At 52.4% G+C, this 15,103-nt stretch overlaps 1 protein-coding gene across 8 annotated transcripts in view; it reads left to right on the top strand.

Moving 5' to 3' along the window:
* The window catches only part of PRDM15 (PR/SET domain 15), an 80,139-nt gene that overhangs the window by 47,271 nt on the left and 17,765 nt on the right, over positions 1-15,103 (top strand). For all 8 annotated transcript variants that reach the window (XM_016938572.3, XM_016938571.3, XM_016938568.4 and 5 more), the window contains 7 exons: positions 3,348-3,515; positions 5,626-5,720; positions 8,235-8,366; positions 9,654-9,788; positions 10,448-10,611; positions 11,504-11,583; positions 11,977-12,096. In XM_016938572.3, the coding sequence (XP_016794061.1) occupies positions 3,348-3,515; positions 5,626-5,720; positions 8,235-8,366; positions 9,654-9,788; positions 10,448-10,611; positions 11,504-11,583; positions 11,977-12,096 (894 nt within the window). The remainder of the gene's footprint in view (positions 1-3,347; positions 3,516-5,625; positions 5,721-8,234; positions 8,367-9,653; positions 9,789-10,447; positions 10,612-11,503; positions 11,584-11,976; positions 12,097-15,103) is intronic.

The following is a 15,103-nucleotide window of genomic DNA, read 5'->3' as shown; positions in this document are numbered from 1 at the left end:
TCTTCGCAGATGGCCATGCCCTGTCCATTCCCAGCTGGGAGGAGTTGAGAGCGCCTGGCTCTCCCGGCACCAGGTTGTCTGCTTCCCTCACCCCCAACCTGGGCTGCACATTGGGATCACCTGAGTGAAGCCAGACGCATGTGGAGGCCCAAGGCCCACCCCAGAGAGTCTCATTTTGTGAGCCCTGGCCAGTGAATCTCTACCTGGCGGGGGTGGAGAGTGGAGGGCGTTTGCCCCAAGGGACGCTGTCGGCAATGTCTGCAGACACCTTGGTGGGGAGGGGTGCTCCTGGCACCTACTGGGTGGAAGCCCGGTATCTGCTCAGCATCCCACGGTGCACAGGGTGGCCCACAACAAAGGATCTGGCCCCTGAGGCAGGGAAACCCTAGACAGGGGGACCCTGAGACACTCTGTGGCGGCTCCCTCGGGCAGCAGAGAGGGACAGGCGCAGGGCGGCTGCTTTGCACAAATGGCAGCTTTCAGTGCAGTTTTGGGGATTTGTATATTTGGCAAACACTGAGCCTGGGAGCTGGTCCGTGGGTGAGAGCCCAGGGGCCCAGAAATGCAGTCTGCTCTGGTGCCCCGCTCCTGGGTCACCCAGCTGTCATGTCCTCCCACGTTGGCGACACAGGGAGGAGAACGCAGCTCTGCTGGGCCCTGGGGTAGCCGTCAACTGGTGAGGCATCTGATGGACGTGGGCAGGGCGAGGGGACCTGGGGCTGATACTGCAGGGTGAGGGACTGGGCAGTGAGGACCCCCGAGGTGCCTGTGTGAGAGTCGGAGGGACAGATGGCACTGGGGGGCTGTCAGTGTCCTGGGCGGAGCAGAAACCACCGTTTGACTGGCTACCTTCCAGGAGGGGCTGGAGATGAGGTCTGGGATGCAGGGATGTGGGTGTTTCTGGAAGCTTCATGGACTGTGTGTGGCTGTGTGTTTCTGTGGTGTGTGGCTGTGTGTTTCTGTGGTGTGTGGCTGTGTGTTTCTGTGGTGTGTGGCTGTGTGTTTCTGTGGTGTGTGGATGTATTTGTGTGGTATGTGGATGTATTTGTGTGGTGTGTGTTTAGTATTTGTGTGGTGTGTTTGTGTGTATGTGGTGTGTGTTGAATATGAGGTGTGTGGTGTGTGTGTTGAGTGTATTTGTGGTATGTGTGATTTGTGTGTATTCGTGTGTGGTATGTATTTGGTGTGGCGTATTATGTGTGTGTGGTATGTGTTCAGTGTGTGTGTGGTGTATGTGTGTGGTATGTGTTCAGTGTGTATTTGGTGTGTGTGATACGTGATTGTGTATTTATGTGTGGTGTGTGTATTTGGTGTGCTGAGCGTATGTGTTTGTATGTTGTGTGTGTATTTGTGTGTGGGTTGTGTGTGGTGTATGTGTTGAGTATGTGTTGTGTGGGGCATATATGTGGATGTGTGTGTTGAGTGTGTATTTGTGTGGGGGGGTGTGTGTGGTGTGTGTTGAGTGTGTGGTGTGATTGTGTGTGGTTTGTGTTGAATGTGTGTATTTGTGTTGGGGGTATGTTGAATGTGTGTGTGGTGTGTATTTGTGTGGGGTGTGTGTTGAATGTGTATTTTTGTGTGTGGTGTGTGTTGAGTTTGTGGTGTATGTTGAGTATGTATGTGGTGTGTGTGTTGAATGTGTGGGTGTACGTTGTATGATTGTATATTTCTGTGGTGTGTTGAGTATGTGTGTTTGTGTAGTATGTGTTGAGTGTATGTTTATGTGGTGTGTGTTGACTGTATTTGTGTAGTATGTGATTGGGTATTTGGGGTGAGTGGTGTGTGTTGAATGTATATGTGTGTGTGGTGTGTGTTGAGTGTGTGTGTATGTGGTATGTGATAATGTATATGGTGTGTGTTGAATGTGTTTGTATGTGGGATGTGTGTGGTGTATGTTGAGTGTATCTGTGGTGTGATTATATGTGTGTGGTGTGTTGAATGTGTGTGTATGTGGTATAGTGCGTTTATGTGGGGCTCGTGTGTGTGGTATGAGTACATTTGTGTGGTGTGTGTATATTTGGGGTGTATGTGTGGTATGTGTTGAATGTATTTGTGGTGTGTATTGAGTGCAGGTGTATTTGTGTGGTGTGTGATAGTGTATGTGGTGTGTGTTGAATGTCTGTGGGGTGTGTATGTGGTGTATGTTGAGTGTATCTGTGTGGTGTGTGATTATATGTGTGTGATGTGTTGAATGTATATGTGGTGTAATTGTGCATTTGTGTGGGGTTTGCATCTGTGGTGTGTTGAGTATTTGTGGCTTCTGTGTGTGGTGTTATTTGTGTATTGTGTGTGTAGTTTGTGTTGAATATGTGTGTATTTGTGGTGTGTGTGATTGTGTATTTGTGGGGCATGTGTTTTTGTGTGGTGTGTTGAGTATATTATTTGTGTGGTATGTGATTGTGTATTTGGGGCATGTGTGTGTGTGTGATGTGTGTTGGGTGTGTATGTATTTGCAGTGTGTGATGGTGTGTGTGACATGTATGTGTATGTGTGTGTGGTGTGTATATGTGGTGTGTGATTGTGTATTTGTGTATTTGTGTGAGGCATGTGTGTGGTATGTTGAGTGTGGTGTGTGTGATTGTGTATTTCTGTGGGGTGTGTGTGTGTGGTGTGTGTATGGTGTGTGTGATTGTGTATTTGGGTGGGGCGTGTGTGTGTGGTGTGTATGTGGTGTGTGTGGTTGTGTATTTGTGTGGGGCATGTGTGTGTGTGGTGTGTGTATGTGGTGTGTGTGATTGTGTATTTGTGTGGGGGGGGTGTGTTGAGTGTGTTTGTATTTGTGTGGTGTGTGATTGTGTGTGTGCTGAGGAGGATTTGGGTGAAGGGGGGAATATGGGCACATTGATGCCCGCCCACGGGGAAGGAGTTGGGAGGGGCCGACACCAGGGATCCTGGGGGCAGGGGCGGCCACATTGGTCGGGTGGTCAGTTGCTTGGGTGGTTGGTTGGTTGGTAGGTAGGTCATTCTATCTGTCAGTCAGTCATGCTGGGTGGAGGGTGCAGGCCCAGGGGAAGCTTTGGACTGGGCAGCTTTCCTGACGGAAGTGGAGTCATCGTCCCCAGGTGCTGTGGGACAGGGTGGCCCGGGAGGGAGGCGGCTGGCGTTGCTTGGTGATGAAAGGTGAGCTCCGTGTCTGCTTTTCAAGCACCGCGGTTCCCGTCTCTGCATCGTGAGTTCCTGGGGTAGACAGTGTATGACACACAGGTGCTGTTTTCTTCCTGGCCACGCGTCCCCGTGACTCTCATGCCCGTCACCCGCGCTTTATTGACGTTCAGGCCACACATGCGTGCCTGCGTGAGATGTTATTTACCTCAAAATCGTTGTGTGTTTGTTTGCTCTCTGGACAGATGACAAGACGTTCCAATGTGAGATGTGTTTCAGATTCTTCTCCACCAACAGCAACCTCTCCAAGCACAAGAAGAAGCACGGCGACAAGAAATTTGCCTGTGAGGTCTGCAGCAAGATGTTCTACCGCAAGGACGTCATGCTGGACCACCAGCGCCGGCACCTGGAAGGTGAGGCCGCCTGCGCACCTGCTGCGGGCGGGGAGAGGCAGCTCCTGCGGGGTGGGGCAGGGCGGCATGGAGCAGTCAGCAGGGCCTTTGGGGAGCAGTTCGGCGCCGCCTGCTCCTTTGCCTGGAAATGCCCACCATCCGATGGGCTCATCCTCTTCTGAGAACCTGTCTCAGGAGAGTAAGTTGCTGAGACACAGGTGTCAGACCTGCTGTGCGCAAGGAGAAACAGCTGGAAATACCCTAAATGTTCCACACTGGGGAAGGAGCTAAGAAAACTGGACGATTTGTAGGGTCCAGTGTTTTACTGTCATTAGAAGTGTTTTTTCAAAGATACTAGATATTGTGAAAAATGCTTTCAATATGACAGAAAGTGGGAAAAACCAGTATAAGAGCAACTAAGAGCTGCAGCCCTTCATATACCTTTTCATTGAAATTTGGAAAAAATTATTTCATAATTACAAATGAAGCATATGCTTGTTGAAAAGAAGATGTGAGACCACAAAGTCCTGTGTAAAGTAGAACCCTCCTGGGCATGGTGGCTCACGCCTGGAATCCCAGCACTTTGAGAGGCCGCAGCTGGAGGATCGCTTGAGGCCAGCAGTTCGAGACCAGCCCAGGCAACATAGCGAGGCTCTGCTTCTACAAAAAATTAGCTGGGCATGGTGGCACATACTTGTAGTGCCAGCTACTCAGGAGGCTGAGGCAGGAGGATTGCTTGAGGCTGGGAGGTCGAGGCTGCAGTGAGCTGTGCTTGCATCACTGCTTTCCAGAGCAAGACCCTATCTCAAAAAATATATATAAAAATAAAAAATGAAGTATAACCATGTCCGTCCAAATAGGCATACACGTGTGCCTTCGTCCCTTTTTTAAAAAAACAAGGCTGGAATTGCATCCTGTGTACCTTTTAGCACTTTCCTTTTTTGCTCAACTCTTTTCTTCGTGTTGATTCATAAAGACCCACAACGTTTTTCTTTGTGGTTCCTTGGGTGGTATACTTAGGGCCTCTCGAATCAAACGTGGACTCCACTTAGTGACTGGGTAGCCTTAGCAAGCTACTGTGCCTCAGTTTTCTCACCTATGCAGGGGAGACAGTACTCAGACCTGAACCCCTAGCATTGCTGTGATGGTTGCACCAGACCCTGCTCTTGAAACTTCCCGCACAGGACCCCGCACATGGCAAGCGCCCATAAATGCCGGTAACTGTGGATGCTGCCGGAAGTCAGCTGTTTCCAGGGACACAGTGTAGCTGGGTTGCATTTTACAGTTTAATGTAACTCGGGTCGTCTTCTGTGGGAGTAAACTCATGTTTTTGTGACTGTTTTATGGGTTTGTCCCTCATATTGGAGCTTAGTCTAAGCTGTGCCTCAGACTCCTGTGTCTGTCATGCTGGGAGCCTTTGGAGAACGGTCCGTTTGTCCAACGTCCAGTTTGCTGAGCATTTTTAAATCCAGCTCTGCACTTACACCTGGCCAGGCAGGAATGCTCCCAGAATGGGTCGGCAGTATAGAAAGAGATCCTGAGAAGTGGGTTTCTCTCTTTTGGTCAAAACTTACCTGTTTTGCATGAACATTTAAAAGTCTGTCTTGATCCCAATTTGGAACAATATGCCTCAAAACCATAAAGGTTTTATTTACCAGCCTGATGTTGATTTGACTAATGTTAATTTGCGAGAGATGAATATTAGTATCTTTTAAATAAAAAATGCCTGCCTATTTCACTATCTATAAGAATCATAACTTGGCTTTGAGCCTTTAGATGGAGTAGAAGTGCCTTCTTCCATAGGAGCTCATCATAGCTCTGCCACCTAGGAACATTTAGCACTCGATGCCATTACATTTCCAAATGTTTCAGATGCGAGAACTGTCTCTGCAGATCCCACATACGTTGTGCCATCTTCCTTCCTTCCCTGGGGCTGCTTCAGGAATGGTGGTTAGTGCTGATGCCAAACAGTGTGCAAGTGATGTTACTTAAGCCGCCACGCTTCTGTCCCCACTGTGGGCAGCCCTGTCCTCCCGTGCGCTGGAAAGGATGCTGGCTGAAGTGGAATCTGATGGACCTTCGCGTGTTCTGTGTGTATTCACTGTCTTGCTGGTGGGGTTGGCAATTTCAGGAGTGCGGCGAGTGAAGCGAGAGGACCTGGAGGCCGGCGGGGAGAACCTGGCCCGCTACAAGAAGGAGCCTTCCGGGTGCCCGGTGTGTGGCAAGGTAATGCTCGCATCCACGTCGGACGCTGAGATGGAAAGCACTTCATTTTCTTCAGTTAAGACTCTATGAGCTGTACTTGTAGAATATTGCAGGGAAGATTTGGGGGGTAACGATGGGTGCTCAGGTTGTCTTAAACTGGTGTCCACCCATTTTAAACACTTGCCATTTGGATTTCTTTGGTACTTAAGATGGGTTTCCAGTGAGTGGGCTGAGAAAAGATTCTTCCTGGACAGCCTCTTTTCCTCTTTGCCATGATTTTCCTCCTGAGCTGCTCCCTGGCTCCCACTCTCCTGTATAGCATCGTTGAGACAGTGACCTTGTGGTCAGGACTGGGGCACAATGAATGAGGACGCAGGGGGACCCAGTGGCTTTATTTTGCCTGTCAGTGCCAGTCTCCTTTGTGCAGTGGATGGCTGGCGTTCTGTAAGTTAGAGCATGACCGATCCCATGGCAGGTGCTCCCAGGCACGTTCAGTGGATGCCCGGCGCTGCCCAAGAGAGGAAAGGGTGATGTCATCCATGGGAGCACATCCATCCGAGGGCTGCACGGTGAGGGGGCCATCCTGGCACTAGCTCAGGATTCAGACACCTGGCTGCTTGGCAGAGATGCTGGATCCTAAACATCCAGCAAACACGCTGCCCGTCCCGGGAGAGCCTAGGGCCCATGCCGTGGCCCTCACAGCTGTCAGGCTGCCATGGCCCCAAGTTCTGTGCAGAAGCACCTTGGTTGTGACTGGAGGTGGCGTCACTTCTTCGTTACTTAGCTTTCACTCAGGTGACTGTAAGATGTCATCTGTCCTTGGAGGCCTAGGAACTGTCCCTCACAGGATGCAAAGCTCATGCTGCAGAGTAAGGGTTCTGAGCAGCTCCCAAGCGGGCTCTGGGCCCAGCAGCTCCTGCACGTCACTCAAGTGGCTTTAGGAGCCGCCGAGGGGAGGGTGCCCCAGCCACACACAGCTCACGTGAGCCCCGGAGTGACGCTCATCCAGTGTTTCAGCAGCTGGGAGCACAGGCCCCCGCAGGAGGCCCGCTGTCACTGTCCCCGCCGTCCTGCCTTCCAGCATGCAGCACCATCACCGAGCTTTTGACCTTTTAAAGAGAAAATGGAAATCTGTGTTTATGTGAAATTTCCTGATTTTTTTCAAACCACAGAGCAAGCCTGAGCAAATGAGTGAGCAGGGAGGTGTGGCTGGGGGTCCAGGTGAGGCTCCGGACTGTGGGCTGGAGGGGCAGGGCTGGGGTAGAGCAGGTGAGTTGGAGTGCCTTTGCGAGCTGGGCCAGCTGTGCACAGGGCAGAGGTGGGCGAAGCCTGTGCCCCTTATCCCCCGTCCCCAGTCTTTCTGTCCACTGACCTCTGCCCCTTGGGGGGTACCGGCTCCAAGTGCCTTCCATGCTGTTGAGAGATCGTATGTGCAAAACCAGCTCTGTGCCTGACATCCAAACAGGTTTTTATTCTGTGCAGTGTTTATTGAATAAACACTGAGGGTTGAGGCAGGTGTGAAATAGCCTGTAGTTTGGGTGACTGAATTCTTTGTTGTTTCCAGTTATTTGTCGTTTTCAGCCCAGTCTTCCCTGTAAAGACCATGACATCTGCAGACTCTGTCCTCTCCTGCTCACCTTTCACCCTGTCGCATTGCCCCACCTAGCATCCCTGGGATGGGGCACAGCGCTGTCAGCCCGAGTCATCTGCACATCTTGGAAAGAGATGTCGCCTGGAGATGCCGGCATCCTGTCCCTAGCGAATCACTCATTCCTTTTCATTCATCTGTTACGTTCTCTTCTTGACAATGTGGGCATCAGGCGAACTTTAGGAGGTCACACCCCGGGTTACTTGGCCGCTGGGAACGGCCATCCAGATAGAGACCCGCAGAGTTCTGTGGAGCGCTGGGGTTTCTAGGGCCCTAGCAGTGGTCTCAGCTTCCAGCCTTGTCCACTGCTCTGTGCCAGTGGGGCCACATCTGTCATGTGGACCACCCAGCGCCAACCCCAGCCCTGGTCACAGAGGTGACCCCCTTGGATGCGTATTGGATGAATGGATGCATCTCCACACCCATCATGCCAGGCTGGAAAGAGCAGGAAATCAGAGACATTGGGAATGTGCATTAAACACAGTATAAAAGCCAAGGGGGTAACTAGCTTTCTTCTTTGATATCTCCTTTCAGAAAATTGCAGGTACTTCTGTGGTTTGCTGGTTCCTTGGTAGTCCATCCTAGGGAAATATTTAAATGGGCTAAAAAATATGGAGCTGAACTAACATTTATAATAAAGACTAGGAAATGGTCAATTTTCTATTGTAACGTAAGCACCTGTTTACACAATTCAGCAAGTAACCCTTATTCTGGCATCAGTGGTTATTTGTGTCTCTCACACACTGAGGAACTGTTGAGATGCAAGGCCTGGACCACAGTGCTGTGTTTCTGTCCCGGGTTGTGGTTTCCCCGGAGGAGCCTGATGGAGAGGCTCCTTCCCGTCACGAGACGCCGCAGCCCCTCACCATGCGGCCCCTCTGCCACAGGTGTTCTCCTGCCGGAGCAATATGAACAAGCACCTGCTCACCCACGGCGACAAGAAGTACACCTGCGAGATCTGCGGGCGCAAGTTCTTCCGCGTGGATGTGCTCAGGGACCACATCCACGTCCACTTCAAGGTGTCGATCGCGTGCTGCCCTCACCCAGGCATGCTCATGGCAGGCCCCCAGGCCAGCGTCTGTCACAGTCAGCCATAGCAGAGTTCTGCAGGCAGGGCAGCTTCTGGGCAGACATGTGCTGCTCACGGTTCTGGAGGCTAGACCCCAAAGCCCCCATAGATTCGGTGTCTGGCGAGGCTCACTTCCTGGTTCGTAGATGGCACCTTCTCACTGTGTCCTCACATGGTAGAAGGGTAGGGATCTCTTCTATAAGGGCCCAAATCCCATTCTTTTTTTTTTTTTTTTTTTTTTTTTTGAGACGGAGTCTCATTCTGTCGCCCAGGCTGGAGTACAATGGCAAGATCTTACTGCATCCTCCACCTCCTGGGTTCAAGTGATTCTCCCGCCTCAGCCTCCCAAGTAGCTGGGACTACAAGCATCCGCCATAATGTCCAGCTAATTTTTGTATTTTTGGTAGAGACAGGGTTTCACCTTGTTGGCCCGGCTGGTCTTGAACTCCTGACCTCAAGTGATCCGCCTGCCTCAGCCTCCCAAAGTGCTGCGATTACAGGCGTGAGCCACCATGCCCCACCCCAAATCCCAATCTTGAGGGCTCCAGCCTCATGATCTAATGGCCTCCCAGAGGCCCTGCTTCCTGATACCATTTCCTGGTGAGTTAGGATCCAACATGGGAATTTGGGAGGGTTCAAGTATTCAGACCATAGCAGCGTCCTCAAATAGTTGACAATTGGTCACATTTCATCTCTCCAAAATGAATTCTGTGACTGCATTGGCCTCACCTCCTGTGGCCCAACTGCCAGGCTTGAAGTACTGCTCTCCCGCCGTGGCTGCTTCTCAGCCCGGTGCTGGCATTTGTGTCCCTCCCCACCTTTGAGGAAAGAGAGGAACGGAGCAGAAGCCCCGGGAGCAGGGAGGACTTGGGGTGTGATAAAGGGTGGGAGAAGCGCTGATCAAGAACTGAAGAAGTAACAGGTGGTATGGGAGACTCACTCGGGGGACTTCCCAGCAGTGCCTGGCCCTGGGCACAGATTGGGATCTTGCTGGGCGCGTGTGAGAGGAAGCCACGGGCGGCGTGGAGAGCGAGGGCAGCTTTAGCGTTTAGGTGGGGACCCCTGGGGACAAGCTGGGATGGGCTGGGGCACAAGTGTAGCTCGTTAGGGCGTCACAGGCATCAGAGAGGCGTTTTCTTCTGCATCTGGGGAAATGATTGGTCGTCCCTGTGGTGTAGATAACTGAGTGAAGCGTCTGCTGCGCTGTTAGAAACCGGAAGTGGTGGCTGTTTTCCAGGACATCGCGTTGATGGATGACCACCAGAGGGAAGAGTTTATCGGCAAGATCGGGATCTCCTCGGAAGAAAACGACGACAATTCTGATGAGAGCGCAGACTCGGAGCCTCACAAGTACAGCTGCAAGCGGTGCCAGGTATGGCGGGTCTGCCCCGCGGTGCCTGGGTGGTCTGGAAAGGAAGGTGGTCGTTTCAAGGCTGTGGGCCCCACACAGCAGGCACCTTCATGCATCTCGGAAGCAGCCCTCCCTCCCCAAAGGCTCGGGCCGGTGGTCCTACTGCAGACTGGGTGCCTGTCCATCACCTGTGCCTGGGAAGGCCAGCCCGTGTCACCTTGGTGCTCAGGGATGGTCTATGTGGGTCTCACAGGCGCCCTCCAGGAACTTGCCTTGTGACACGGTTCAGGAACACACATGAAGTGTGGGGGTCGGCCTCCTAGAAGGTGGCTGTGCTGGCTGCAGGCTGGGGCGCCTCTCCCCTGCCCCTCTCCCCTCCCCCTCCTCCTCCCTGCTCAGGCCTGAAGCCCTCACGAGGCCTCCCCTGTGCATGGAAGGGGCTCGCCAAAAAGGAGGGTGGTTTGTTTCCGAGGAGACCCGTGCTCTTGAGTTTTGGGCATGAGGCCTTATGGCTTCGGAAAAGTTCCCCATCAAGCCTCTGAGAGTCCCTTCCGCCCTGGCATGAGTCATGGGCTCTCAGGCCATGTCGGGTGCCCTGGTTTGTGGACACGACCTCATTAGCTAAGAGGACCAGGGACCTCATGCGGGTGTCAGCAGTGCCCTGTCCACCTGGCCCGCAGCTCACCTTCGGCCGGGGGAAGGAGTACCTGAAGCACATCATGGAGGTGCACAAGGAGAAGGGCTACGGCTGCAGCATCTGCAACCGGCGCTTTGCACTGAAGGCCACCTACCACGCCCACATGGTCATCCACCGTGAAAACCTGCCGGACCCCAACGTGCAGAAGTGAGGCCTGGTCGGGGGCTCCCGGGTTGTGTCAGGAGAGAGGGGACATGCTTCCTTGCAAAGAGACACATGCTTTAAGGAGCCATTTGTAGCTTCCAACAAGTGATGTCCTCTGGGTCTCAGGGCCAGGGCTGGGGGCGCAGCAGGGCTCGGGGGCAGCTGGGCTAGGGGCAGCAGGGCTGGGGTTTATCCTGTGCTTCCGCATAGTCTCCTGGCACCAGCTGGCCATGTTACAGGAAAATAGCGGGGTTCCTGCCCTGCCTACAGAATGACCCAAAATGCTTTTTCCTGCAACAATTAGATTTCATTAATGCCAGGCCACATCTGACATACAGGCCATAATCTGCGCGGTCTGCTGAGTGAGTGACTAAACAGTCCTGTCCAGGGGCGCTAACGAAGAACCACAGCCGGCACAGCCTAAACAACAGACACTTACCATCTTCAGTCCTGGAGGCGGGAGCTCAGGGGTCACGGTGGCGGCAGGGCCGCCTCCTCTGACACTTCTCTCCTTGGCCCGTAAATGCTGTCTTCTCCCTGTGTCCTCATAGGGCCGTTCCACTGTGCGTGTCTGTGCCCAATCTCATCTTCTTATAAGGACACTGGTCAGATTGGTCAGGGACCACCCTGATGGCCTCTTTTCCATGTAATCACGTCTGCAAAGACCCCATCTCCAAACATAGTCACATTCTGAAGTGCCGGGGTTAAGACTTCGACGTAGGAATTCGGGGGGTTACGATTGAGCCCGTGGCAGAGGCTCAAATATCTGCTTCTTTTATCGTCCCCGTGGCACCTTGTTGCCTCACCTTTGCAGATGAAGGTGCTGGGTGAAGTGCCCTCGCTGCCGTGGAGCCCCGAGGCTGTGCGGCCATCCTGAGCTTGTCTCTGGTTTCAGGTACATCCACCCCTGCGAGATCTGCGGGCGGATCTTCAACAGCATAGGGAACCTGGAGCGCCACAAGCTCATCCACACAGGTGCGTGTCTGTCAGCATGCGGGGTCCCGGCCCTCGCTGGAGGGGGCTGGCAGGGAGGGATGCCGGGGGTCTCCGCGTATTCTACACACAGAGCCGTCGCACCTTGCCTCCCCCGTGCCTTCCTCTGTTTCTCCAGCTTTTCCTGTCCTTATCAGCCCTGCCACTCACAGCCCAGCGCCCCCAGCCCCCTCACCCCTCCAGGCCCGCAGGGATCTACTGGAGTCACAGGATCCCCGGGAGGGCTCTGTGGAGGCCGCTGAAGAGGCGACCCCACCCCTGTTACTGTGCTTCCAGCTGCTGGGGAGGCTGGGCCCCTCTCCTTGGTGCATCCTTTTTGCGGCCACCGCAGGTCGGAGCTGCTCGGCTCTGAGTTGCGGATGCCTGTGTTCTCAGGTGTGAAGAGCCACGCCTGCGAGCAGTGTGGGAAGTCCTTTGCCAGGAAGGACATGCTGAAGGAGCACATGCGTGTGCACGACAACGTCCGCGAGTACCTGTGTGCCGAGTGTGGGAAAGGTGGGTACGGGTGCTGGGGACATGGGCCAGGCTCAGCCAGGCCACCTGGCTGCAGGGTGCTGGAAGGGGACATGAGCGAGAACTGGGAGTGTGGGGAAGGTGGGTGCGGCGGGGGCGGGGGCCGGGGCCACGGGCCAGGCTCAGCCAGGCCGCTCAGCTGCTGCAGGGTGCTGGGAGGGGATGTGAGCGAGAACTGGGAGTGTGGGGAAGGTGGGTGTGGCGGGGGTGGGGGCCGGGGCCACGGGCCGAGTGTGGGAAAGGTGGGTACAGGCGCCAGGGCCACGGGCCAGGCTCAGCCAGGCCGCTCAGCTGCTGCAGGGCGCTGGGAGGGGATGTGAGCGAGAACTGGGAGTGTGGGGAAGGTGGGTGTGGGTGCCGCGGGCCACGGGCCAGGCTCAGCCAGGCCGCCCAGCTGCAGGGCTCTGGAAGGGGATGTGACCAAGATACCGACCATAGTGCGAGAGGCATTGCCAGTGTGTGGCCCTGGAAGCCCATAGGCTTCAGTCGCTTACTTAAGGAAAGAAGGACTCGAGGCAGCATTTAAATCAGGAATCTGCAAGAAAAATCAAGTAGTCCAGAAAGCAGAAAGATGTGATAAATTTAAAGGCACAAACAAATCGTTTTAAAAGTAGGAAAATAATGCAGGATCTAATTGTTTGAAGTATAGAATGATTCCCAAAGCCACCATGGGGTCCGACAGTAGATGCAAAACCCTCAGCATATTCACTCCGCAGACTAGAATCAGCTGCGTGGTGAGAGAGACACTCACCATGGCCGAGGAATCTTCATTGTAACAACAGAACATTCATTAATAACAAACCTAGTAATAAAATGTCTCAACTTAGTAAGCAAAATACAAAGATAATTCCAGTACACATCATAATTTTAACCCATTCCTGTTTTTTTTTTTTTTTTTTGAAAAAACAACTTCCTAAAAGTTTTGGAGCGGCAGGTCTGTCTTGGGCTGTTTCAAGCGACCCTGCTCATGCTGTCGCGGTGACAGTGTGATGGAAACACAGGAGCTGCATGAACTGCACTCGCCGGGTGACCCCTATGAGCACCCGTAGAATAACGCTGCGTGTCAAAGCCTAAAAGAACTGCCTGCAGAAAAGGCCAGAAAGGGGGTCTTTCCTTTCCCCACTTCCTGGCCCTCTGTTCCTCACCTCAGAGGCCAGCACAGGCTCTTGCCCCTCCTCCAGGGTAACTTCGCGCAAGGATGGCACATGGGTGGTTATTAAAAAAGCAGCGCATGCACCTCGCCAAGACATATTTTTTAAACAATACAAACGGGTCTGGAAGGTGGCGTAGTTACTCTCCCCTCAAACCCCAGCCGGTCCTCGCAGAGCCACTGCGGTGGTTTCTCTGAACGGAATGTCGGTAGCAGTGTCTGCCTGCCTTAGCGGGACAGGTGGTTTCTCTGAACAGAATGTCGGTAGCAGTGTCTGCCTGCCTTAGCGGGACAGGCTGGCTTGCTCTTTATCCGCGTCTGCCTTAAGCTCCCAGCCCCTTTCACCACCTGCTCCTCCCCTTTCCTCCCCAATGCCCCCAAGAAGTAAAATGTTTAAGACAGTGTGGTGGGCCTGGCTGGAGGGGTCCTGAGTAGCGTGTAGAGACAGGAGGGGCAGGGGTGGGGGCTTATTCAGGGCCGGGCCTCTTAGGCAGAGAGGAGCCACACCTGGGTCCCCTGCAGGTCCCCAAATGCCACCAGATGCCCTGGGAGGCAAGGGGTGTGGGATAAAGCCACATTTTGTAATGTTGTAGACATTTTAGTGTTTGAAATGTATTAATTATTTAGTTGCATCGTTTTTTAAAATGAATTCTGAATAGCTGAAATAAAATGCTGGCATTAATACATTAGTTGCCAGATTTATTTTACAGAATACCAAATTTCAGTATTGTCATCTTGCTATCATGTAACAGTTGCTAGTACATACCAGCGCATGCTTGTGCTCATTTGTTTTTTTGATACTTTGCTATTTTTTTTTACTTGAAAATACATCTTGGAGATCTTTTTATATCAGAACATGTAAATATTGCCTGATTTTATTTTTCAAGCCCTTGGTACGATTCATATAACCAGACCCTTTATTTTATAAAGTTTCTGGTTGTTTTGTTATAGTCATTTATTATTACAGTGTTGCAAGAAACACTGTTGCATATTATTACTTTACATTTTTTTTCCAGAAATTCTAGCCCTGACCAGGGACTTAGTCAGTGTCAGGGACCAAGTGGGAGGCTGTTAGTAGTCGTGAGAGCCTGTCACCAGCAGGTGGGGGCAGGGGCCCAGCCAGTAGGTTTTCTGTGTGTGTGGAGGAAAATGTCTTGTTCAGAATCACATCATGGGCCTTGAACTACTCAGGAATGATCTGCAAGAACTTAGTGTGGCCGGTGAGAATATGACACCCGGTGTTGAAAGCTATAAAAAAGGCATCCCCTGTTCGGGATTAAAAATTATAAGTATTTAAAAAACATCAGTTTTCCCCATGGTAATTTGTAAATGGATTAAATCACAATCCCAGTAGAGCAAGCTTTAAAATTTCCTCTGTCTGGCAGTTGTGTTTATTTTGAAACTGTTGGCAGATTTTCTTTGTTAAATGGAAGAAAAAACATTACTGTCACCAACGCTGGCTGTGGTGGGGAGGTCAGAATGTGGAGATGCCATCTCTTCTGTATTTTCTGGGTTTTCTGTGACTGTGTATTAGTTTTGAAATTTGGAATATGTTCATTTTAGAAGCAGGAAGAGGGAAGTGCTGGGGTCTGGGCGTGTCAGCAATGACCGGCACTCTTTTTTTTTTTTTAATCAAAAAGATTGAAAGTAACTTTTTCAAGTGGAATCACTCTTCGGTCATTGGTAATAGGCCTGCAGGTGCCGTCCCCACCCGAGGCCAGGAGTTGTGCAGCTGTGTGTGCTGGCAGCGGGCTTCATCGTGGGGCCTTTGCTCCCCCTGCTGGCCCAGCCGCGCAGTTTTCTCGTAGCCAGGGAGGTCTTCTGGCCCGGGCTTTAGAA

The sequence above is a fragment of the Pan troglodytes genome, chromosome 22 (genome assembly GCF_028858775.2).
Source record: "Pan troglodytes isolate AG18354 chromosome 22, NHGRI_mPanTro3-v2.0_pri, whole genome shotgun sequence".
In the NCBI taxonomy this organism is placed as follows: domain Eukaryota; kingdom Metazoa; phylum Chordata; class Mammalia; order Primates; family Hominidae; genus Pan; species Pan troglodytes.
The sequence above is the reverse complement of the archived record's forward strand: the minus strand, read 5'-3'. Positions and strand labels throughout refer to the sequence as shown.